Genomic DNA, 25,059 nt, shown 5'->3' with positions numbered 1-25,059 from the left:
CCAATCAGCACCTCTCTATGTTTTCTGTCCAGTCACTGCCACTGAGGTGATTAATCGCTTATCGACTGCTCGTCTAGTTTAAATATGATTCTTCAAGAGACTGAACGAGAGCAACGCCACGTGACCCCTCCGTCGCAGCATCGCTAGACGAACGGGAAACATCAGGGAAGTGAAGGGTCACTTGGAGAGAGACGACGACGACGATCATCATTCAGTTTATTCCTGAGTGCTGAGAACAAAAAGAATGCCACCCACAGTCGAAGGCTTCGGAGAGGAGATGTTAAATGAACCAGATTCGCACGGGCGATGATGTGATTTTTGGCTGCGAGCCATTCACAGACACGGTCGAGTGCTTCCTCCCAATGTGGTGCAGCGCAGTCCTACAGCTACTACACATTTAGCCCCTTTCATTTCTACCGCCGGCTGCTCGCTGGCAAAGCCGTTATCAGCACCTGCAAATTCCCCACGTTCGTCTATGTGTGAACGATAATCATTTACTAAAAAATGCTTTAAAACACCACCACCAACAACAAATGATCGACTGACATGTTTTACTGTTTTCTACACTGTTGCAGGCAGGGTGGTTATTTTCTTTGGGCCTCAGATTAAATAATCCAGTGTTCCTTCTTCCATTTGTTTCATTCAGCTTCTCATCCTCTCCAGGGGACATTTTCACATGTTCACTGCACGAGCTGGAGGCAGATGACGAGAACGGTTGCTATGACTGTTGAGACCTTTGCAAAGCATCTGCATCTGTCGTGTACAGCTTTTTGAAGCAGGAATAGGATGACCACCATATTACCCATGATGCACGAAGGCAGCATCAGTCACACGATGCCTGATGGCATCACAACAAATCCCATACGATCCCTTCAATCCGAAGCCCAGGCTAAAAACAGGCATGAGGAATGTGTCCTGCTCAGACTCAGCTCTGTCCGTGACACGTCCCATCACTCACCTGCTTTTTCTGCTCATCCACAAAGCAGCGATTGATCTCTCCAGTCTTAGTGTGACTCATCATGGTCAGTTTCCTCAGCCTTTAATCACAACCTTGATACCATGATGAGTTTCTAATGAAAAAAATATTCTGTCTCGCCTTGGGTGTCCAAGCAACCAGTAAATATTGTGTTCTTACGCAACACATCGTCTGTGCTCGCAGGTAGAGCTGCCATGACCTTATCTGGTCTTTATCTGCGAGCACAGCAGCATCTTCACCGCGTTAATTGTGTGTCGCTTACTGTATGCAGTGAAAAGTTCAGTAACGGCATCCTCACCAGTTGTTTGGCTGTGAGTGTCTGTCTCTCCTTGCGTATGATGAGACCGTCTCTCACCCCCAGTCTGCTGAACAGCTCCCTCCATCCTGCGACATCGCCGTCTGCCTGCACATAGCAGGGACTCAGCAGGACCCAGTCGTAGCCTGGTGGAGGGAGAGATGGTAGACGGGGACAGGGTTAGAGCCCACAAGAGGGAGAAGAAAAAGACACATGAGCTCTGCCAAGGTTTTGAAATCGATACTTCTTCTAATACGGATCGGAAACCTTTTTTTTGGCCTCTCGCCTGTTTTCTTGTCAACTCCCACGAGCAAACTGTCTTAGTGCCGTCTCAACTCCTCAGTTACTGAATGACTAGGAATCTTTTGATTCTTGATGCTGTTGAAGCAACTCGGTCGGTGCCATAAATGTGTTGGAGCTCGATCCCCAGACCTAACTGAAGCATGGCATTCTACACACCACCATGATGACTGGGATATTTATAGCACTTTCTAATGAACACCTGTGGCGGTTCTCGTTCGACGACTAGTCCAAACCTCTGCTGTGATTTTCAGAAATCTTCTCAAGTTTTACAAAATGGGACTCTTCTTAGGGTTGTTTACTTGGGTAATTCACAATAATCCGATGTGTGTGTGGCTTTTAGGCCTCAGGTTGTGCCATAAAGATTAAGATGTTCCTGAGTTGATGATGACAAAAGCGTCAGAGTGAATTTACAAAGAATCCTCAATGATGAGGAGAAACTCGTGCTGAAAAACGATCCTCTGTCTTTAAAAGAGCAAAACTTACTTTAGCAAACATGAGTTTGTTAACTCGGCTTCTCGATCCTTTTCAAAAGTGCAGGCGGAGTGTTGCGATCCGTTGTCTGTGACATGATGTCTATGCCACCGACGCTGACATAACACATACACACACACTCTACTGACCCTGTTCAATACTCACAGGCATGTCACGCTTTCTTAACTCCTAACAATGGAAGCAAAATCTCACAGAAACCGCTTTCATCAGAAAAGAAAATACACACACACACACACACACACACACACACACACACACACCGGACAGGGCAGCATGTCAGCAAGGGACTGTCAGATCTGTGGTGGTGATGGTTGGGTCAGCTAAGGCCAACCTGGGCTCTGACGAACAGCTTCATGTTCACTCGTAGCTGCGTTCCCACAGGTGTGAGTGACTCTATTGCTATATTTCTAACAGCAGGTTCCTTTGCAGCCATACCAGGAAGTTTCTCTGCTAGCTTGATGTTGCCATACTCTTCAGAGTAGTGAACCCTGTCCAGCCCTGGACACAGCAGACCCCTGTTGGTGAGGACCGGTACTGCAAGGTCTGAGTACTCCTGGCTGGAGGAGGAATGCTGCTTGATGAAAACCAGGTAACTGACCACCACCGCCTCTGGCTTTGACTGGTGGTGACATCATTGGAGTCACAGAGGTGAAAGAAGGACAATAAGAGACGAGTGGGTCAATATGGAAACTTGAAACTGACAGCAAGAAACCGCATCTGTCGCAGCGTGGTAACATACCTTCCATTTGCTGTTCTTCAGTGAGGGGTAGATGTGCTGCTCCAGCAGCTCTTGAGGCTCCAGTTCATGAACTCCAAGTCTTCTCAGCAACTCTTGAACCTGCTGACTTTCCAGAGGCTCCACGCAGCTCAGCAGAGAGGGCTGGACCACGTTCACGTCCTTGTACAAGACAGACAAAGGTCCTGCAGGCAGACGAAGAGGAAATACGGATCAAAAGCAGGAAAATACATGGAGTCAAAACAAGGCTGCAGTAAGTCAGCGTCAGAAATATTCTACAGCTGGTTGCTGCGGCTGTGTCAGACACATGGGGGGTGGTCGTACTTCAAGCCGTGACAACTAAAATATGTCGGCGCTGTTAAATCATAAGTCAGTGGAAGATGGGGAGATGTTGTCTGTCTGTTACTTGTCACTGAGGACAGGCTGCTGCTTTTGGAGACAAAAGGAGGAAATGCAACGTCCCAAAAACCTCAAACGCAATCACAAGCTTTTGACGGCTGTGTGTGTCAGCAGCAGACACTGATGAAATGGGGAGGGAAACTATGGAAGGTTCTTCAAGACCATGCAAACATATTGAAAAAATAATATTACATTTTTAGTAAAACTGAAAAAAATGGGAGTTTTCTCAACGCTGGCCAGTTTAGAACACTTGTGCAACACAGTTGGTGGGAAGATTGCCGCTGTGGCAATTTTGCTTTTGTAACACATTTCGCTGTAATTTCAAGTCTCACTTTGACCTTGATTAGAGATACACAAACGGAAGATTAATTTGCTTAAACTGTTGAGTTTCTTGGAATTTTAAGAGGCAAACAAAACAAAATGTGTGTTTTTGGCAAATTGACGAATTAAGACCTAAACACACGTTTCCAAAACGAGCCTCCAGTGACCTACATCCTGAGACTGGCATCTGGGGGAGCACTTCCCCGCTCATCTCTGTGCTGCTCAATATTTCAAAGGAGCGCCCAGCGTGATCTGTGCAGCTATCACACACATCTCTGTACACTCCACTTCACCTCAGAGCAGAGCTCAACATTTGCACTGCACACTAAAGCTAAAACCACACTCACTGACCTGAAAACTTGCCTAAGTCAAGCTTTCACTGCCAGAGATATCATTTCCCGTCTACCTTCTCATTACATGACAGTGTGATATTCAAACGCTAACACGACAGACTACTTTACTCCTCTCCATCAAGCGGATACATGCAGTAATTTAGAACTGGTCTTCCTTGACGCTGGGTACTAATAAGCAATAAACATGCAGTAAATCTTCAATGAAAACCAGAGGCAGTAAAGGCTGCAATATCACATCTGACGGATAGTTAGGAAACCAGGAGTTGCCTCTCTGTTCTTTGAGAGTGCATCGTGTCCAACACCACAAATGGAGGCCACCGCACTCGTAAGAGGTGATCAGAAATTAGCATCTTGGGCCGGCACCCAATCTTTGGTGGCGGTGACGGTTTCTGTCGTACTGTAGCTTCAGTCTGGTTTTCGGAGTCAATTTCTGGCTGAGATGACATGAAGTTGTGTCAGACACCAGGGGAGGGAAGAAGCTTTTACTCCCCCGTCTATCTTTTACTTCTGCATCTCTGACCGACCGTCATACGTGTGTCTGAGATTGGAAGCCGGCCGCATATCAACGCGTTCACCTGAGTTTTGTGTTTTCATGAATTCTGATCAGAACCCAGCCGGCAGACTCGTTTCTACTGCAGGGTCATTTGACCCCGGGATGAATGCCAATCAAAGCTTTGACAGAGTGCGCCAACCTCTACTAAGAGCAAAAACACGCTCATCAGTGCATCACGCTCATGAGCTGTTGTCACAGCCAACAGAACGCATGTGCGAAAGATCAGGCCCTGTTCATTGACACCCCACAGCTGAGAGTGACCGCTTGTTACTGGATCTCTGTGTCACACTTTTACACGCCAATTAACACCAACATTATTTCCATCAGGCTGCACAATCAATGGACACAACAAAATGGTCTCCTGCTATTTTTTGAATGTTTTTGTGCGCGTACCATTTCAAACCAAATGTTGTGGTGCAGCAGGAATGTCCTGCCTACACGTCGTAATCCTCAGATTCAAGGAAGCACTGCTGTTTGCTGCAGATCCCCACAAACATCAGTTTTTGGTTTTTCAATGAAAGAGAATGACTGATTTAATATAGTACATTTTATCTCAATAGAAATATCGTTAAAAAAATAATTAATTTATATTTTTTCAAAACTCTGCAGCCTTAATTTACGTTTGTTGTTTTAAAGCGGCTGCTTAGAATAATAAAGAGCTGAACAACATGCCTGGTATTTTTATAAGCTGAACAATAATTCCAATACATATTCATTAAGTTACATAATTACCAGTCTGAGCTTGAGACTTATTTTTCTTCGTCTTGGCTTCTTCTATCGGAAAGAACACTTCCTCCTCGCTTAGTGCCACCACACGTCCGTCAGCCAGAGGAATTATGGGTAGACCTTTTAGAGTCTGCAAAATGGCGTCTCCCTCTCCGTAGCCATGCTCCAGAGCTCTGTAGTTGCAAACCAGAAGCCTGGCCAGTTGACGCAGGCCGGCAGCTGGAAGACAGGCGGAGGGTTGGTGACTAGGACTTCTCCCATGGTTTACAACTGTGACTCTTATATGGACACAGGACAACGTAGTGAAGAACCCAATACAGGTTTAGAAGAACAGAGGAGAAAAAAAGATCAGGTCGTGGAGTTATTACTGCCAAGAAAAAGTCAACTTTTTATAAGGAAAAAAAAAATTAAAGGGATCAACAAAGAAAATTAAAAGAAACCAAAACAAAGAAAAGCCAAATAAAGAAGTTAAGACAGGAGGGGAGAAAAAAAGGAAAGAAAAATTGAACGAGGGGAAAAAAAAACGTGTATATTCGCACGATGTAAAATCAGAGAGCAGAACCTTCCACTCACACACGTCAAATGAGGTCAGTCACAAGCAAATGATTACAATGTGAGTGAGTCAAAAGATGTGCCTGTGGTTGTTTTCCCTCACTAATAAAATTACGCTGTGCAACAAAGTACTTCAAAATATACCGAGCGCTGACAGCACGTGACACCGTCCTCCTGTATCCTCCTTGATTTTGTTCAAATCCATGCACTGAAACTGTCTCCATGTTGATGAAGGTACCTCCCCTTCCCCTCCCTCTGCCTCTACCTGACACCACACCCAACAAAACCTCAGTGCTCTGCATCCCGACGCATCTCAGCTGCTCTTGGTTCATTGTGCACTCACCTGAATGGATGCCTTCAACTCTCATCAGCTCCTTGGCCATGGCCGTGGTTACCGTGGTAACGTCGGAGCCCCTCAGGTAACGAACTCCCAGGTGAGAGAGAAGAGAGGTGGGTGGGGCGGGATGTAGATTAGGATGGAGGTAGGACAGAGACAGATGCTTTTCGAGCTCAGCTCCGCCGATCACGTCCTGAATCACAGCATCCTGACAGACGGCCACTTGGGACGGCAGCTTGTACACAACCTGACCATCTGGCAGGGAGAGAAACCAAGCAAGGAATGAATGGGCTTCAAAATGCTGCTGATGCGGGCTCAGTGCACGAATTTATCAATGGAAACTGATTTTCAATGATTCCACTGGGTTGGCAGGAAATTAAGAGACCTGGGACCCAGCTGCTAGCTTCCAGACCTGCTCTACGCTGGGATCCGGCTGCGAGCTTCCAGACCTGATCTACGCTGGGATCCGGCTGCTAGCTTCCAGACCTGCTTTACGCTGGGATCCGGCTGCGAGCTTCCAGACCTGCTCTACGCTGTGATCCGGCTACTAGCTTCCAGACCTGATCTACGCTGGGATCCGGCTGCTAGCTTCCAGACTTGATCTACGTCAACTTGCCGTGTCGTTATCGATCGTGCTGATCTGTTCAATACTTGTGATATTTATTTCATGTATCCTGGGAGAAGGATCCCGCCTCCGAGACTCTCCCTGACGTTTCTGCTTCTCTTCCTGGAAGATTTTTTTAAAGGATGTTTTTGTCCCCCCATCCCAGGGTGTAAGGACAGAGGACGCTGTCCTGTGTACAGACCACAAAGCCCTTAGAGGTACATTCTGATTTGTGATTTGGGGTTTTATCTATAAAATGTGATTGACTGAGAATTTAAGGTGAACCATATGTGCTCATTTCTTTTCCAGGACACCACATAAGGAAGTTTTTCCCTGATCCTCAGTTTGAAAATGCTTCTTCATCTTGTACTGGCCTTTCAGTTCATCCACTTTCGTCTGACTGACAGCAGAGGGACAGAGTTCAGGTCTTACTGCTGGCATTCGGTTGTCTAAACACATCTAGATGAGCTGACAAAACCGCAACCAAAACGGTATCATAGCAACTAAACTCTGCCTTCTCTCAAGATCAAAGCAACGGGAGACAAATCTAGGAAGATACCGCAACTAGACTTCCTTCAATTCTGTGAGTGACAATAATAATGTTATACTGGACGATATACACAGACTTGAGGGACGTAAAATGCAAAACCAAGCCAGAAGAAACAACAAAACATGGCTCGGATGAAAAGATTAATGAATCTTTTCTTCATGTGTGTCTTTTTACTTTCAAGTTCCAGAAACTTGTATAGAAAATAAATAAATCAGAGGGTAGTACCTGAGCTGAGAGTAGGCAGGAAGGCTTTGCCCTTCAGCAGCTGAATAATCTGACTGGCAACAGGCTTGAAGAAGTCCAACACCTCATCAGGCAGGGGGGCAAACTGGAGGAACTGGCAGAGACCCTTCAGTCCCCGGAACTCTGGGTGATCCTGGATCAAGTCAGGAAAATCAAGGAAAAAAAAAAAACAACATTCGAGGACTGCTGAGTTGCTGTTTATTGATCATTCGTGGATATATGACAGTTGGCCAACAAAGCCCGATCCACACTTTTTCTTTCCGAGCTCACGACAAAGGCTTCGTTCAACTTAACTGCTCAAGAACATTCAAGAAACCTTTTCTGCAATCCATGCAAACTCAAGACTTCCTTCCTTTACCTCTCGTCTTGATAAATTCAGAAGAACATCCGATTTCTACAGCAAAAAAATTGCATCAGTGTATCATGTCAAAGTCTTAGTGCTGTTGAAGCCGCTTTCTCTGACACAATTCTCTCTTTGACCACTGAAGTGACAGTCAAGAACTCCTGAAGATGTACCACATGAAAATAACCCCTTGCTTGAAAAGGCCTAACCCACGCCACTCCTTCCCTGGCGGTGGTCATGACTTGATTTGATCGGGCAGAAGTCCTGGAAAGAAAGCCTCTCATTCTCTGTCTCATTTGACCTGTTCTTTCACTGGCATCGCTTTCAAAGCCCTGCAGTTGAAGTCTTACCATGAAGACCTGCATGGCCTGGAGGAAGAGCTGGGGTATCTCCGATCGGAGCCACTGGTTCCACGAGCTGTCTCTGTCAACGTCCTCGCGGGAAGAGGGGATGTCAAAGTCAGCTGGACAAGAAAGGAGAAGGTCTTGAACATTCTGCTGATAATGATGACTCTCCCTTCACACTCGCCTTTAATACTCTGTCATTATATGAAAATACGAACTTTAGGCACTTTCAAGCGAAATTTCACCTTGAATGATGAAGCGGAAGCCAAAACTGCGAAGGGGCAGGTAGGCGAAGACGGGCTGTTTTTGAGGTTGACACACAATGTCACTTCCTGTGATGTCAGCGCCGAGCTGGAAAGCCAGGGCAAGCTCGGTCGACTCAACGTCCTCTTTGAGCTTCAGGAGGAAAATGATCAGTGTCAAGACAAGAAAAACCGTTGGAAAAGAGTTCCACGATGAAAGGAACAGAATATCTCCACATTTTCTCTCATTCAGCTTCAATTCTTTTGTGACACAAACAAACTGCAGGCAACGCTGCTGCCCCTTTGTCAACGAGGAAGAAAGAGTAGCAGGGATAATCGTGGCATTTCAGCCTGCCAGATCATTAAATCAGTTTGGAGGTGTCTACGTGTTTGTGTGTCCCTGGATTGTTTTTGTCGCACACTGCAGATTTAATGAGTTGATTTTCTCAAAGTTTGCCAAGAAGCAGAGCAGGAAAACTGTTGAGAAGCAGAGACTAAGCAAAGCTGCAGTCATTGTGATTCATCACCTCGAAGGGATGGAATCAGGCAATGAGACGTCTGCTTCTTGTTTTACAATCTTCAAAGTGTTTCAGGAAGTGAAGCAGCAGAATGAGGTGTAAAGGTTAGAGTGTGTGTGTGTGTGTGTGTGTGTGTGTGTGCGCGCGTGTCACCTTCTTGGGCTGCAGTGTGCTTTTGACCACCAGCCAGCGCTCGGTGCCGTCCGTGTGCTCCACCTCCACCACGTTGTGACTGAGGTCTTTGCGGGTCATTGTCACAAGATGCTTCTCACTCTGCACGAGGACAGACAGCAGGAGAGGGTGGAGGAAGAAATACAGCAGTTACCAGAACACACGTGTAGTAAATGTGCGTGATGATTTATTCCTTCTGACACGCATGTATGATTCTAGCTGTGTGGGTGCAGGAGCTACCTGGTTGTAGATGGTGATGGAGCGAAGGCGGTGCAGGAACAGTAGCAGGGAAGGGTGCACATCATGAAACAGATTTCGAGTCTGATGGCTCTCAGCACGCAAAGGCAGGCAGATCTTTGTGGTCCAGCTGGTAAGAGAACAAATGCAGCTGGGAGTAAGGCATTACTGAGGTTGAACTACAGAAACTTCTTAAGACTTCAGTTTAAATAGGAAGAGTATAAGATGGGGTTCGGCTAAATCTGGTTCTGTAGAAGCAAATTCCAACTTTAGGACTCTTGATCTCATTTCAGGTTAAGAAATCACAAAATTCAATCGATCGGTTATCGATCGTTACACATTTGTTGGGTAGACTGCAGCGGTAGCTGATGGGCGTCGAGGGTCCTGGCCTGGGATAGCTTCTATCTACTAAGGAGCAGGAACAGCTCCCAGTGGACAGGTTCTTAGTCCTGTCACATTTCCTCGCCGCTCTCGTGTTACAGAATTAGTTCTTTCAGGAAGCACGATGGATATCAATAGGAAAATGTACAGATTCCACTGTTGTCTCACATCATATGGCGTCATGACACTACAGGTGTGTAATTTGTGTTTCAAACTGGTCTCAGCGGGTGAGATGCAACACAAGTTACTGGTTCAGCCAGAAGCAACAGGATGAAGGCAGAGTGAACGGTCACAATGTGGGAAAACAAGAAAGAAAAGACATCATACATTTTGAGTGTCGGATGAAAGTTTCTCATCAGCAGGTTAACAACTTCAAGTGCCTCTCACGGTGACCAGAGGATTGAAATCAGGGTTTCTAAACTCGTCCAACCTGTGTTGGTTTATGTCCTTCAGCTGTGGGTTCAGAGGCCTCTCCTCCTCAGTCCAGTGGGGGAGGATGTATCCCATGGGGCCACAGGTCTTGTCGAAGAACAAGTGGAAGCCGTTGGAGTGAATCTCAGGACAGTCTGTGACCTTGAATACCGACTTAAAGCCAATACCCTTCTGTCCTGCAAGCAGTGGAGCAAAGGGTATCATGAGGGCACCTCCTGACATCAAACATTAAACACAATCTCTCCAGTAAAGACAACAACACCTCTCCTTGTACAGTGCCAAAACAAAAATGACATTACAGTCACAACAGCAAAAGCAGCTGAGAAGTCCTGCTTCTTAAAAAGAATCAAGGAAAAGTAATGCAGAGAGAGATTTCTGACTCTGCTCAAGAGGTCCAGAGCGCTCACCTATGTAGCCGTACGTGTGCTTGCCCTTGGTGCTGCGACCCACATCGCAGATGGCCCTGATGTTGCTCTCCTGGAAGCCCGTCTCATTGTTGAGAACAGTGATGCAGTCCCTCTCCACCACAACCGCCAGCGCTGGAACCACACCGGCCTCCGACGGGTAACTGTTGTCATCGGCATTCTGACCAACGGGGAGGGTCACAATCATTCAGTCAGGAAAAGCTCCAATTCAGCTGTGATACATGGGACGCATCCGAGTTTCTCAGAAATCGATCAGCTGATTGATTGACTGGCGCTCTTTTTGGCATGACTGGTAAACAGTCAATCAGGATATTTAACCCGGTTCTGGCCATGGGGGCATGCAGTACAACCGTCTTAAGGACCGGGCCCAGCACCTCCACACACCCCCAGCAGGGTGGATCAGGTCTGCGGAGGATTTGCTTGAGTTGATCAAAACTACAGTTGTTACTCTGAGCGCAATAAAACCTTCACTGGTAAAATCAAGAAGCAAATATCAAACCAGCAGTTCAACAAGCACAAACACTCAGAAAGGCAGTATTTCTGCCTGCTTTGTGCTCAACCGCAGCACGATTGTCAACCTCATAGCGTTAGAAGCTACGAACACACTAGAACGAAAGCCGTGAGTCTGCCGGCCTCCACACGTTCAACAAGGCCTGGAATGTCCATCACCAGTGGAAGAGCTGCTCTGCTTCCTCCAGGTGGATATCAGGCTCCTCCAGTCATAATGGGGTATAAATAAATACGTACAACTGAATCTAGCACGCTACTTTGAGTTTGAGATTCAGTTGCATTGTGAAGACATACGACTGTGAGAACTGGGCTCCAGGCGCGCTTGTTTCTTTGTGACCCTTTGACAGGTATTGCATTGTAACGTATATCATTTTTGTTATGAACAAACATACAAAGGAAATTTCATTTTCCCGATCTAATATTTCTCCCACAAACGTTTGTATATGCTCCCATTTGTATTTATAAAACTTTGCAGTTAAAAAAAAAAATGAATTAGCCAAGAAAATTGCAATCAGTGCACTAAATCAATAGAAGCAAACAAAATTACAGTCAAGCAAATAGGTTTCGTTGTTTGGTGGTAAAATAAACTTTATACTGTGGATGTTTCTGCTTCTCAAGCAGGAAAAGCAAAGACAGGATCAATAGAATGAATCAGCCATTAATGGAACAGTGTCGTTATTTACACCTGCGAGTGTATATACAACCTTCCTTCTATGACTGAAAGCAGAGTCAAAAATATAGAAGCCAGACATGGTGAGAGGGTTCTGGAAGTCACCTGAATGAGTTCCAGGACGAAGTGTGTGTCTTTGCTGTAGAGCTCCGTGGAGAGGCGGTCCAAGCTCCGGCCGAGCCGGTCCTGGTGGACCTGCATCAGCTTCTGACCTTCAGCGGTCAGTTCAACACCGATACCGAACTCGTTTTTCCTGTCAAAATGAACAAACACCAAGGACAGAATCAATTATCCTGAGTTCTGGGAACACGGGGACAACGGGGCGTTGGGAATGAGGGCAAACCTGATGTCTTCAATTACGGCTCTGTGGGAGTCGTCCAACGTGGTCTCTGACTGAAGGTCCCCTTCATTTATAGCAGACAGTTCTGATGACTGACCAACTTCGGCTTCGCCGCTGGTGTCTGAGGTCTCTCCGTTTGTCGGTGGGGCCAACTCAAACATCATCTCCTCCTCCTCCTCATCCTCCTCCTCCGCCTCGGAATCTTCTTCTCGCTGACCATTAACTAGAAGCAGACACGTTATTATGAAAAATAAGAAAAAAGCAAACGATGTCTGTTACGGGAGCTTAAACGATGTGTTGCGGTGCTGTTTCCAGTCACCTTGTGTTGAGCTCTGGCGCGGATGACGGGGGAAGCTGTTCTCCGGCACGTTTTCTTCAGCATACTCATCTTCACTGGTATTCAGACCTGACAGGCTGCTGCTCTCAGAATCTATCAAATTAGACTGAAGGCAGAAATAAAAGACAATCAGAGATTTGCAGGGGCCAGAGTGGAGACGAGACGGCGGAAGCTGCGCGACGTGTCAGTGCTACTCTTCACACAGAGGCCAGGGTCTGGAAAATGGCAGTGACAAGCTGACCTTGTTCTGACAGATACATTCATCAGCACCAATTTTGCACAGAAACACACATTTTCCCCTCGAACGTCCCAGGAATACATTTGCATCAGAGAAGCTCAATGAGCCATTCTGTGCTCCTCAGGTGGTTTTACAAATCCATGAGATTTAAGAAGGTGGATTAAGAATCCAGCTGCAGGAGCTCACATGCTTAACTCTGAGGTTTAGCAACATTACTATACTTGGATTACACCTTCAGTAAGTAATGGGGGGAAAAAAGCCCCATAGTAATTGCTGATTGTGACATGTTGTAGTTTAATCAGGCTTTGATGAAACTTTGTATGTTTCCTACCGAACACATAGCCAGAGCTCTGGGGATTTAGAACAGCATATGTACATTTTAACAGGCGGTTCTGACCTTGGCCTGCTCCATGGGTGACGCGTGCATGTTGTCATTTTGGATCATTGGTGCGGTCAGCTTCTTGTGGTAGTCCTTGACCCAGTCTGTAATGCCCAGGAGGAAGCCCAGTCGATGCAGACAGTTCAGGTATCTTGGGTCGGACTGGGCCACAGTAATCAGGACCTGTTTGGATTTGGCCTGGCCCAAGACACGGGAAAAAGGCTCCAAAAACACCTGGAGGTCACATTCAAACAAGCCACAAGTTATTAGTTTAACTAGGTCACTGTGAATTCTGATACTTTGTTATGTAAACGATCTTGTCGTCATTGTTAAAAAACAAAGCTTTAGTTCCTGTGTGAAGACGGTCTGACTGGCATGTTGGTACAGCCTGTGGTTGACATGACAACTGTAAGACTAATAATAACAACCACCTCCTCAGTAATTTAGATGAGCAGACTCGTCTGGGCCACAAGCCACTGAAAAGAGGTTCTTTTTTGTTTGTTTGTTAAAAGTTGTGCACCATCTGTTTGCTGAGGAACAACGTTTGCTAATCAGGTATAAATGCTCAAAGTGACTCAGTGGAATGAAGCCAAACATGCTCTCCAAACTTAGAATAGCTGGCCGTGAAAGCTAATGACAGCAACTAGCGCTACCCACCTACTGGTTTTGTGCTGAGCTTAAATGCTCAGCGTATCCAAAGTGCTGATTAGATTGTAAATAGGTGAGGGAAGCTCTGGGACAGCAACGCTCTCACACCTCCTGTAGAGGAGCGTAATAACACTTAGACAGTAGCCATCTTTACACTGAAGCTTTCTGCAGAAAGAACAAATTTGAAGGTGTACACAGCGTATCTATGGAGGTGTATACAGCGTGTACATGGAGGTGTACACAGCGTGTACATGGAGGTGTACACAGCGTGTAAGTGGAGGTGTACACAGCGTGTATATGGAGGTGTGTACAGCGTATCTATGGAGGTGTATACAGCGTGTACATGGAGGTGTACACAGCGTGTATATGGAGGTGTGTACAGCGTATCTATGGAGGTGTATACAGCGTGTACATGGAGGTGTACACAGCGTGTACATGGAGGTGTACACAGCGTGTACATGGAGGTGTACACAGCGTGTACATGGAGGTGTATACAGCGTGTACATGGAGGTGTACACAGCGTGTACATGGAGGTGTACACAGCGTGTAAGTGGAGGTGTACACAGCGTGTATATGGAGGTGTACACAGCGTGTATATGGAGGTGTGTACAGCGTGTATATGGAGGTGTGTACAGCGTGTATATGGAGGTGTGTACAGCGTGTATATGGAGGTGTATACAGCGTGTCTATGGAGGTGTACACAGCGTGTACATGGAGGTGTGTACAGCGTGTAAGTGGAGGTGTGTACAGCGTGTATATGGAGGTGTGTACAGCGTGTATATGGAGGTGTGTACAGCGTGTACATGGAGGTGTACACAGCATGTAAGTGGAGGTGTACACAGCGTGTAAGTGGAGGTGTACACAGCGTGTAAGTGGAGGTGTGTACAGCGTGTATATGGAGGTGTGTACAGCGTGTATATGGAGGTGTATACAGCGTGTACATGGAGGTGTACACAGCGTGTACATGGAGGTGTACACAGCGTGTATATGGAGGTGTGTACAGCGTGTATATGGAGGTGTACACAGCGTGTATATGGAGGTGTGTACAGCGTGTCTATGGAGGTGTGTACAGCGTGTCTATGGAGGTGTGTACAGCGTGTCTATGGAGGTGTGTACAGCGTGTCTATGGAGGTGTGTACAGCGTGTCTATGGAGGTGTGTACAGCGTGTCTATGGAGGTGTGTACAGCGTGTCTATGGAGGTGTGTACAGCGTGTCTATGGAGGTGTGTACAGCGTGTCTATGGAGGTGTGTACAGCGTGTCTATGGAGGTGTGTACAGCGTGTATATGGAGGTGTGTACAGCGTGTCTATGGAGGTGTGTGACGCTGTGTGAAAGGGCAATGCAATCTGACCGACCTGCTGCAGGAGAGCCTTAAAGTTTCTGGTTGGAATTCTTGTTAAACATCCCAGGATGAAAGTGGCCACTGCGCTGTAACATGACACGTCCTCTTCAGCCTTCGATAAATCTGAAGACCACAAACAACAACATAACATCAAACAATTGCAACACACTCTAGCTGCATCTGAAACACTGTTGTGTTGAACTGACTGAAATGAAAAGGCACAGAAGCACTAAAGCTTAAACGTCACGGCTCTGTTGCATCACTACCTTCTTTAGCCACTGCTGCTGCCAGGGAGCTCTGCATGTGATTGGCCAGGAGCGCTGTGGGAGTGTTCACGATCCCATCAGCTACCACCATGGACACCAGGTGGCCTGCTGTGCCGACGGGGTCAAGGGTCATGGCAGCACTGGAGAAATGCTTGTCTCCTGTGTGTGTGGTGATCCTGAGCAGTAAACCTGAAGTCACCTCCAGCGCTGCCAGGCCTGTATTACCTGGGGATTCAGTAAAGACATCACATTTTAATTAATTCTACTGCTATTTATCTGCATATCCTTTAGCTGAATGCTAACACTCCCTCCAGAAACAACCCTTTCCCTCTCAGTAACAATAAAAATGTATGTTCCACCACCAGTGTAAAATATTCTGGCTTGTGATGAAATGTCAACAATAGATCTGTGTGAAATTTACTGGCACAAGTTTGAACCTACTGGGTTTCGGACTTCACATCGTGGGTTTTAATTTTCTTGGCTGGACTAATTACATCCATAACTTAAGTCTTGGTTTATTTTTCATCAATTAAGTAAATGTCTGAAGATCTGCGTCTGCTCCCATCACTTTGAACGCACCCCTGACACTCATTTACAAGAGGTTAAACACTTACCTGCATTTCTTTCAACGAAATCTTTGAGGGAGCCATGAAGGGGTTTGAAGATGAGCTCCCATTGACTCCAATCGCTCAGATCCTCCAGCAGAGGGCAGGAGAGCAGGCTGGCCAGGGCCTGTTCCTTTGACATCTCACCCAGACGCCCCACTGCCTCACACCCATCGTCAGCACTGCTTATGGGAGACCAGAGACAAAGATAGAAGGGTTAGTATTTTCTCTCTCTCAGTGTCTTTGGAGTCCCACTGTTGAAACAGAGAGAATCTGAAGTCAGGGAGAGCTGCCCGCATGTATCAACGGCCACCAACGTGCATGTTGTGACCTCCTTCATATATTTGTTATCTGTTGGAGAGCACAACAACTCTCAGCTCTCTTCTCCACCCGTTTGTCCTGCGTGTCCTTCAGTCACACTTACAGCCGTGGGCCCTGCACACAACTCAGTCACTTCAGTGTCTCACTTGAAGGGATGCTGAGGAGCAGTTAGACAACAACATCCAACTGGAACCAAAGTTGCATTCCCAAAAGTGCTGAACAATTAATCCAAAAAATGTTATTACGATTAAAATATCGTCTGCTGCAATATCCAAGTTTCAGGAAAAAAAAAAAACACTCCAAAGTGTTGAGGTGCTGCAGCTGCATCCCAGCATGCAAATGGTCCGATATGTTTTTCTATTGAAATGTGAAAACAATGTGAATGTGACACAAGAATATTAAAGTTGTAAATCAGATCAGAAAACCGGCCAAAATTATTTTCATAAAATCGTTTTACCAAATCATTCCACTCTCATTTTCTGTTACCTTTGTCTTTAATCTATGTTATGCATAGACACGTTATGTTTGTTTTTACTGGGAAACTTTAGCAGGGAGCTGATGGGACCAGTTGCTTCAAGTCTGCAGCTGCTGTGTGATGGTCCTGGCCGTGATAAAGAGCCATAACACCGATGTCTGTAAAATTCAACTTGCCCTTTTGAATTCCGGTCCCCTCAATGTAGGGACAGACTTAGTGGGTGGGCTCGCGGAACCCAAGCATTTAAGATGAAAAGTATTTGCTTTTTGTACTGCTGTCACGAGTGTCATTAACAAAGACTGCATGTTTGAAATGAGACAAAAGAAAGTTTCGGCATTTCAAATTATTAATTCATTAATTTGGAATGAAAAAGTAGGTGTATAACAACACCTTCACTTCAAAAAAAATGTAGAGGTACCAAAAAAAATAAAAGTTCATAATAACAATGTGCTGCTTACCTCAACATGTCATGTTTGGCAAACAAGGCAGACTCATAGTAGACCAGGCTTAGTCCTCCTCCAGCCAGGCCTCTCTGGAGCTGGATCAGCCTGGCCAGTGTCTGCAGACTGCCAAAGCCCAAGTCACGGCTGTCCCGCACCCTGTAGTGGGCCCTCAGCGCTGACTCAACATGGGACAGCTGAGAAAACAAATCCATCAACGCTTTTGTCGTCTTCTGAACATTTATTTTCCAAAACAGCTTTAGTGCTGCAAGAGCTTTGTTTTAGTACCGTATTTTCCGCACTATAAGGCGCACATAAAAGCCTTTAATATTCTCAAAAAACGACCGTGCGCCTTATATATGGATCAATATTGGTTAATTATGGCTACCGTAGTCAGGGGGCGCTGCCGAAGTAACAGCGGTAAAAACGGTAAAGGGGAATTCCAGTCCCACACCACTTGTGTGTGTATAAAGACCCCAAAAGGGCTCCTTTCAAGAGACGCGCTTACGACGCAGAGTTCCAACTCAAGGCTTTCAGTCAGCAGCTACCGGTACATAAGGTACCGTATTGTGAATGCACCAACTTGTTTTGGGAGTGAACGGAGCTGTCAGAACGTTGGTTTGTACTCTATTAATAAAGTTTGACTGACTGACTTAGCTGACTGTTTTGTTGACATTCCCTTTAGCGCAGCTCCATCTAGTGGATGCATAACGCAACCCCAGCCACTACAGTCATTTCTATTCTATGCGCCTCATAATGCGGTGCGCCCTGTATATGAAAACAGTTTTAAAATAGGCCATTCATTGAAGGTGCGCCTTATAGTGCGGAAAATACGGTACTTGACAACCTCAGTTAGGACTCACATCATCTGGACTGGTGGAGATATTATCGCCGCACTGTTTGATGAACTCAAACACGTCTTGTTTGGTGGGTCTGAAACCCCCGACATGCACCATGCTGTTACTGCCAAGACTCAACATGGAACCCAGCGTGTCCTGGAGCAGCTGCTCATGACCAGGAAGAAACAGGACACAAGTGGTGTCAATTTCAGCTTTTCAAGGCACTTGGATCTTTATTTTACACCCAAACAGACACTTGGATAGTTTCCAGCAAACCAGGTACCTGAATGTGTTTCACCAAGAACTCCAGGAAGTTGCCTTGTCCTAAAGACAGAAAATCTTTGACCTGGAAGTGTTTGGTCAATTTTCTCTCCAGGGAGGAAATGTGAGCCAGAGTGACTGCAGAGTTCTGAGACAATAAGTTGTCCTTGAGGAACTGCTTCACCTCGGCTGAGAGACAAAGACTCAATATTAGAAGGGTTTGGGTGGTAGGTGATGAGCGGGGCTCAAATAGGGCACATCCTGCCATCATACCTTCACTTGGAAGAGCGGTGGCAGGTTTGTCCTCTTTCTTGGTTGGTTCAGTGCTTCTGGTTGTCTTATCTTTGGGCACTAGGTCCTGCGGGACAGCCAGGGAGCCGCCACAGATGGCCAGCTGAAACAGAGCCTTTGCCAAGCGGTCATTTGTCACTTGCAGCAGGAAGCTCTGGATGGGCTGAGATGAAATTAAACACACGGACGTATTAAGAGACGTCACAAAATCCCTCTTCATCTAATGAGCACACTGCGTTTCTAAGGCGCCTCGAGTCCAGGTGTCACATTTGTAGACTCTGACACTGATCGGTTACACCCTTAGGATTCATTCAGAGACTAATGACACCCCCTTTTTTCCATTTGTGCTGAGAGTATTCAACATCGAACTAATTTGAGTGGACTGGACACGCCCCGAAAGCAGTGTTCACCGTCTCAAACAAAGACTTGACTCCTAACTGAACTGTTTGAAATCATAAAGCTTCTCTTTACTTGCCGTCTGTGGCTCTGTTGGTCTGGGAGGAAGAGGTTAGAAGGAGTAGCGGGGCTTGTTTATCTTTGTTTAACCCAGGCAGGATTTTTTTTCTCCAAATGTGCAGATATTTAACACCACGTCCCATATTTGAAGATGCTTTTTGGGACGTTATTCAAGGCCAAAAACTTTAGTTCCTGTCAGAGGAACTCTAAATCAGGGTTCTCCAACTCCTGCCCCAGGTTCCACCCACGGCTCACTCCAAAATTTCATATATCTTGCCACCATTTCAAATCATGGTAAAATGTGGCCTGCACTTTTTGGCAGTTGTAGTAACAGTTTAGCAGTCGCAACAGCAGTCGTAGTCAATTTCCACATAAAAAATATACAGAAAAATAAAGAAAAATTCGCCTCTGCAAACAACCAATCATCAGCCTCCTCTGAGGTTACGTTTGGCTTGTGGATGAACACAAGAAGAAGAAAGCCAGTGTTCATTTTAGATTCAAACATGATCTTTTGCCATTTCTTTCCTACTTCCATTTCTCATCAATACACAAATATGTCAAATATCAAAGGCAAGTACTGATTATTTGAAGTAAACCTTTTGGTCGGAGTACTTCGATCCCTGTGGTAAGACGAGCAGCCCCCATGCGTTTTGAGTTACAGAGCCCTTCTTTGAAGACCTCAGCACAGAACGACGCAGTGAGATTTTTAGAACAAAAGCGTTCTTCCACTTCTTCATCTCGACATTTGAGTGCAGCCCTTTTCCACAGCGCTTCATAACACAACCTGAGGAAGCATCAAATGTACGAGTAGACCCCGAGTGTCAGGTTTCGCCACCCACCTTGAACATCTTAGAACTGAACACCCCTTCTGCGTTGGTGAAAACAGCCATCACCACCTCTGACGCCGTCATGGAAACATATTTTTTCCTGAGGTCAAAGTTGCCTGAGGACGAGGGGGGGCCTGCGCCGTGCACTGGCTCGAGCACACTCTTCTTTATCTTTCTCAGCCTCTCCTGAGTCTCCTCCTCCAGCTCTCTCTGGATGACCTCCTTGGCCTGCTCCATGATGGTGTGCTCACAGCGAGTCACTTTATTGAGTGTCTGGAATGGACGGGGATGTGGAGCGTTACACACCTACATGCTAGCATCCACAACACTTCTTTGCTGATATGAATCTTCAAGGCTAAAGATGTCTCCCTAGCATCATGGTTCACTACTGTTGGAGGAATTGTCCCTCACCGATATGGGGAGCCCAACACTGTGTATCCTGATACCCAGCTCATAAGGAGTTTCGCAGTTGTAATGGTCAGCCAGATGTTTCATGAACTCAGCCAGGTCTATCTTGACCCCCATCTGCTTCCTCCTAAAGATGCGCAGTTGCTAAACAAAAGAAACACAATACGTTTAAGTAAACACATTCATGAAAACACTTCACCAAAACAAAAGTGCATTTTTCTAAAAACCCTCAAGGCTCCGCGCTCCTTCTTGGTAGTGCCCGACTGGAAGTGTTGGTTTGGTTTGAATTGAAGACCACGTGGACCACGCATACCAGACGGCGCGCTTGAGAGTTTGCAAAAAGATCTTTTTGGATGGCCGCACTTTGTATCATTTTTCATTTCAGTTTGTCAGACCTCATCCCTGTCAAACGTGGTCGCTGGTCGAGAAGTTGCTCTGCTAGCTCCAGCCTCAGCCGCGTGGACTTACTGCTTTGCATCATTTTACAACAACCCAAAGTCATCTGAATGAAACAGAATCACCTTGACTGCCAAGAAGAGAATGTTTAGTGTCAGTTTTAGTATAAATGACAAGTCTATACCAATCAATCAACCTTGGAGGGCGGGTTTATAAGAGCTTTAAAGACAAAAACAAATGATAGTCTTGTGTATATGTCAGTATGTAGCATGCAGTATTGACTGTACTCGGTCATAAACTATCCAGTTAAAATGACAAATGTAAAACGAAACCTGCAACAACGAATACAAACTTAATCGACAAAGTGAAATAGACCAAATCCCTCTTTTGCCACTTGGTAACCTTTAAGATGTCCGTCGTTTCAATCTGGCGAATGTCATCGTCCTTGGTGTCACTGGCGATCTTGAACATGCGGTGGATGAGAGGCAGTTTGCAGAGGGGCCCCAGGTTGAGTTCTTCATAGCGCTTCTTGTTCTTGAGGCCAGCGAGCAACTGGCCCAGCTCATACAGGGTACAGATGGACATCACTGCTTCACTGGACTGACACAGACAGACGGGGGGGGGGGTTCATTAGCAACCAAACACCCAAATAAAAGAACAAGTTCATAGCAAAGGCATGTTTGCCCACCTCAATGAACATGTTGATCTCTTTCATGATGTACTGAAGGTCTTTTAGAGCCTGAAGGCTCCATGGTTTTATCTTTACTGCTTCCAAAGATGGGATCTGACACAGCTGGCACGCCCTGGATATCACCTGAGAACACACAGGTCAATCACACCATACTCCATAAACAAAGAAGCTGTTTTGCAAGTGCAGGTCGGAGACTTTGTGAATGCACCCCCTCCCACCTCTAATGTCGTGTCAAGGATGTTTGTTATTCCGCAGTGGTGGGGTGCGTTTGTTGCTGCCATTTCCTTATCTCAACAATTTTATTAAAAGACCTGAATCACATGGATCTCGGCGCGCGTAAATCTGCTTTCTCAGTGACCTCAATAATTTTAAAATGACACTCGACTCGTATGAAAATGTATTTGTGTATCATTGAATGATTGAGATTTTCTCTTTCGTACATAAAGAGTCTTTGAGCCAGCACTTACTGAGGGCACTGCACAGCGCACAACCTTTACAGCCTGGCCCTGCGCACGTTTCCTTTGTATCATTATTTTAAGAGGAGCTTGAGATTAACTCATAACCATAACATGCAAAACTATTACTTTAGCCTGTAAAGGTGATGGGAGAAAAACATGTGAGCCACAAATAAAACCAAATCACGTCAGGATTACAAAAAAGCACAGTGTTCTTGGTCAATCTTTAGTATTCAAGCATTCACGAGGAAAAGCATGGAGCAATTTCTGTTTGTTGTATCTGCAAAGTTGCTACTGACCTTTCCATTGCTTTTCCTGTTTTTTCACACCTAAATGAACACTTTTTAGTGCACGATGACAAATCTGATCAGCTCAGAAAACCATCAGAACAACAAAACTTGAAGTGCTTCCAACCCTCATGAAAAGTTGGATGTGCCTTCTTGTTTGGAAATGCCTGACTGCTCCTTTCAAACTGTGTGCTTTTGCTCCCCACCTTCTCTTTGGTGACCAGCTCTCCCTCAGCAGCAATGTCTCGTATCACATCTTCCATCAGAACGTTGAGCGATTCAGGATCCTTGGATCTGTCCCTCCAAAAGCCCAAATCCTCTTTGTCCGGCATGGCCTCGACTGCCCGCAGTGTTTCTCTGTGGACCTCTCTCACCTGAGCGTGATAAGCCTCCTTAAAGACAGTGGCACTGCTCTCTCTCGGGGCTGCATCTCTCACTTTGCTCTGGTTTTTGGACGCTTTCGTGTCCGTCCCCAGCAATGGGAAGTCCGCACCAGACAGGAGGTTTGGTGAAGCTGCCGGTTGCTCGTTTTGCTGTCGTGGAAGGTTCTGTTCTGTTGGGGAAATTACATGAAAGTTTGTCATACAAACACGATATGAAGGCCAAGTTTGTTTATTAGAGTGATGTCATGTGGCTACCGGCAGCTGACTGACCTCCTTCCAAGCTGTTATACAGAGATAAGTACTGCTCAAAAGGAAGCTCTTCTCCAAAATGGTGAGAATAGTAGACTTTCAGCTTGGCCATGGATGGAGCAACCAAGTGGTACTTCTTAATGACCTGGAACAAAACGACATCGTTTCAGTCACTCATCACGGAGAAACCTCCAGAAGCCTCAAAGCTACACTTGTGACTCTTCCTACACTCCCAAGTTTCTCAGGGAAATTTGGGAGTGACACAAACGGCTCAAACAAGGCTGTGCAGATAATCACATATACTCTCACATATATGATCAAACATTTTACATTCCAATAAGTAAATGAACACTGGAATTAAAAGATCAGTGCTTGTAGCGCGGTTAGCTGAGTGTGGCTGATACGAAGGTGTTGGAAAATAAAGGTTGAGTCCTCACTGGATCCCTCCATGTGCAGTAATCCAGGGCTGAGAGTAAACTGCAGCCTTTCGCTTGGCTAATAATTGATACATAGAAAAGATAACAACCTTCCAAAACTTAATTATGTCAGTTGTGGCTCTTAAGTACAAATTCTCACGTGTATCAAACAACAAGTGTGAAGCTGAGAGAAATAGGACGAGGAAGTGAAAGTGGTCGAAGACAAGCTACGCCCTGATGTGTGTGTTTCAACTTAAAATTACTGATCTGAACTTGGACTGCGAGGTTTACCTTCAGCTTGGCCTTGCTAACATGCTAGCACCCCTCTCAGTAACACTTGCGATCATTTGTTAAATGCTGATGTTACGTCTCCTTCACCTCTGCTACGGTGTGTTGGTGTATGTTGTGTTATACCAATTAGCATTAGCATGTATCCATGAGATACACCATCCATGGCATGAGCAGCAAGTTGAATTAGAATTGTCCCTTCACTGATGAATATAAAACTAGCAGAGAAAACAACAGGATTGCCATCTAGTTATTTGCCTAGAAGACTGACCTCTGCAATCCTCTGGTACAGCTGCTCTTGTTCTAAGCTCTCAGCTGGCCTGGATCCAGAGGGGAGGGTGTGAGAGCTGCTATCCACTTGTGGTACACTAAAACTAGGCAAAGGGTTCTTCCTGTCCACTGGTGATTCTGTTCCCTGCGGTGATGAATGCTTTGTGTCACTGGCTGGTTTTGCTGACATCTCAAATACACCTCGGTTCTGAGGGCAGTGGCTCCTGTGGAACACCCTTTTCCCCTCAACAATCAGATCCCCTTCCAAGGCTGATACCAGGCTGGAAATTGTTTTGAAGCCCAAAGAGGCTATGGCCAGGTTGTGGTGGTATTTCTGACTATAGGTCGTAGATACTTTCGACATCCGGACTCCTTTGGGATGTTCCTCCACCATGGCAACTATCTTTTTCTTAACCTCATCCCACTGGCATTCCTTTGTAGCTTTTGGTTTTTCACCAGTCTGAGCTCCAGCTGCTGCTGCTCCAGCTCCAGTGGCTCCAGCTGCTCCAGTCAAACTTTCACCACTTTTGTGGTCCTTGTGAAACACCAGTTCTCCCTCTACAACCAGATCGCTAGCCAGATAGGTTGTCAGCTCAACCATGGAGGAAAAGCCCAAGGCTGACAGGGTCAGGTTCTTGTGGTAGGTCTGGCTGTAAAGCACAGCCAGCTGTCTCAGAGGGATCCCCTCTGGGTGCTGCTTCACCATGGCCACTATTCTCTTCAGGGTCTTCTCCATCTTCACTTATGCTATCAGGGGAAGAAGACAGCAGCATTAATTGATCGACAAGTCACAACTGCTCCACCCTCAAAGAGGCACAAGAGAGGAGCCTGTATCACCAACGAGTTACGGATTCCAATTTTCTTCTTTTTTTTTAAAAGCACAAAATTCAAACACTTTTTAAAAAATGTGTCTGGTGGCTGACGCACCAACGTTTCAAATCAGACATCAACATCTTCCCCAATACATCGGTATGCGTTTAGAATTATCAAAATGAACCCTAAGAAATGATCTCTGACGGTAGCGGTGCTGGGAGGCTACGTCATGGAGCTGAAGGTGCAGGAGAGGACCTTCCTGCTCTCCGGTGGCTCTGGATGTCTCTGTGTGCTTCACTTGCCGTATCAAAACGCAGCTCTCCAAGCATTCCCACCGGGAAAAAACATCGATACCCTAACATCTTACTGTCAATTCACTGCTATTAAAAATGAGTTCTTTATTAGAACACCCTATATCGTAAACAGCTTCTGCTGAAGCAAGTTTGATACTAGGACTGATAACAAGATTGTAAACTGTAGATGTCCAAAAATGCACTTTAATTTCAGGTAGAATATAAAGGCTGGACAAAAGACACAGCACAAGAATTTAGAAAGAAAAAATCGGCAGATACCGCTGATCAAATGTGTCATCGGATCAGAAGACCATCAGACTTTAGAACCATC

At 45.8% G+C, this 25,059-nt stretch overlaps 1 protein-coding gene across 5 annotated transcripts in view; it reads right to left on the bottom strand.

The window, feature by feature from the left end:
* The window catches only part of LOC147239232 (uncharacterized), a 41,420-nt gene that overhangs the window by 12,814 nt on the left and 3,547 nt on the right, over positions 1-25,059 (bottom strand). For 4 of the 5 annotated variants that reach the window (XM_086195491.1, XM_086195492.1, XM_086195493.1 and 1 more), the window contains 30 exons: positions 23,624-24,369; positions 22,670-22,793; positions 22,223-22,569; positions 21,272-21,397; positions 20,986-21,183; positions 20,191-20,331; positions 19,792-20,052; positions 18,479-18,659; positions 18,228-18,394; positions 17,969-18,109; positions 17,124-17,302; positions 15,879-16,054; positions 15,265-15,489; positions 15,012-15,121; positions 13,026-13,241; positions 12,373-12,496; positions 12,057-12,276; positions 11,819-11,966; positions 10,516-10,693; positions 10,107-10,284; positions 9,299-9,425; positions 9,041-9,160; positions 8,373-8,523; positions 8,134-8,246; positions 7,423-7,573; positions 6,050-6,298; positions 5,161-5,373; positions 2,806-2,987; positions 2,502-2,685; positions 1,275-1,417 (listed from right to left, as the gene is read on the bottom strand). In XM_086195491.1, the coding sequence (XP_086051617.1) occupies positions 1,275-1,417; positions 2,502-2,685; positions 2,806-2,987; positions 5,161-5,373; positions 6,050-6,298; positions 7,423-7,573; positions 8,134-8,246; positions 8,373-8,523; positions 9,041-9,160; positions 9,299-9,425; positions 10,107-10,284; positions 10,516-10,693; positions 11,819-11,966; positions 12,057-12,276; positions 12,373-12,496; positions 13,026-13,241; positions 15,012-15,121; positions 15,265-15,489; positions 15,879-16,054; positions 17,124-17,302; positions 17,969-18,109; positions 18,228-18,394; positions 18,479-18,659; positions 19,792-20,052; positions 20,191-20,331; positions 20,986-21,183; positions 21,272-21,397; positions 22,223-22,569; positions 22,670-22,793; positions 23,624-24,358 (5,808 nt within the window). In that variant the 5' untranslated portion in view covers positions 24,359-24,369. The remainder of the gene's footprint in view (positions 1-1,274; positions 1,418-2,501; positions 2,686-2,805; positions 2,988-5,160; positions 5,374-6,049; positions 6,299-7,422; positions 7,574-8,133; positions 8,247-8,372; positions 8,524-9,040; positions 9,161-9,298; positions 9,426-10,106; positions 10,285-10,515; positions 10,694-11,818; positions 11,967-12,056; positions 12,277-12,372; positions 12,497-13,025; positions 13,242-15,011; positions 15,122-15,264; positions 15,490-15,878; positions 16,055-17,123; positions 17,303-17,968; positions 18,110-18,227; positions 18,395-18,478; positions 18,660-19,791; positions 20,053-20,190; positions 20,332-20,985; positions 21,184-21,271; positions 21,398-22,222; positions 22,570-22,669; positions 22,794-23,623; positions 24,370-25,059) is intronic. The other variant, XM_086195496.1, reaches the window with a different exon arrangement.

This window comes from Aulostomus chinensis, chromosome 23 (genome assembly GCF_037954235.1).
Source record: "Aulostomus chinensis isolate RoL2024-O1b breed Wild chromosome 23, RoL_Achi_v1.0, whole genome shotgun sequence".
Taxonomy (NCBI): Eukaryota; Metazoa; Chordata; class Actinopteri; order Syngnathiformes; family Aulostomidae; genus Aulostomus; species Aulostomus chinensis.
This window is presented reverse-complemented; position numbering and strand designations above follow the sequence as displayed.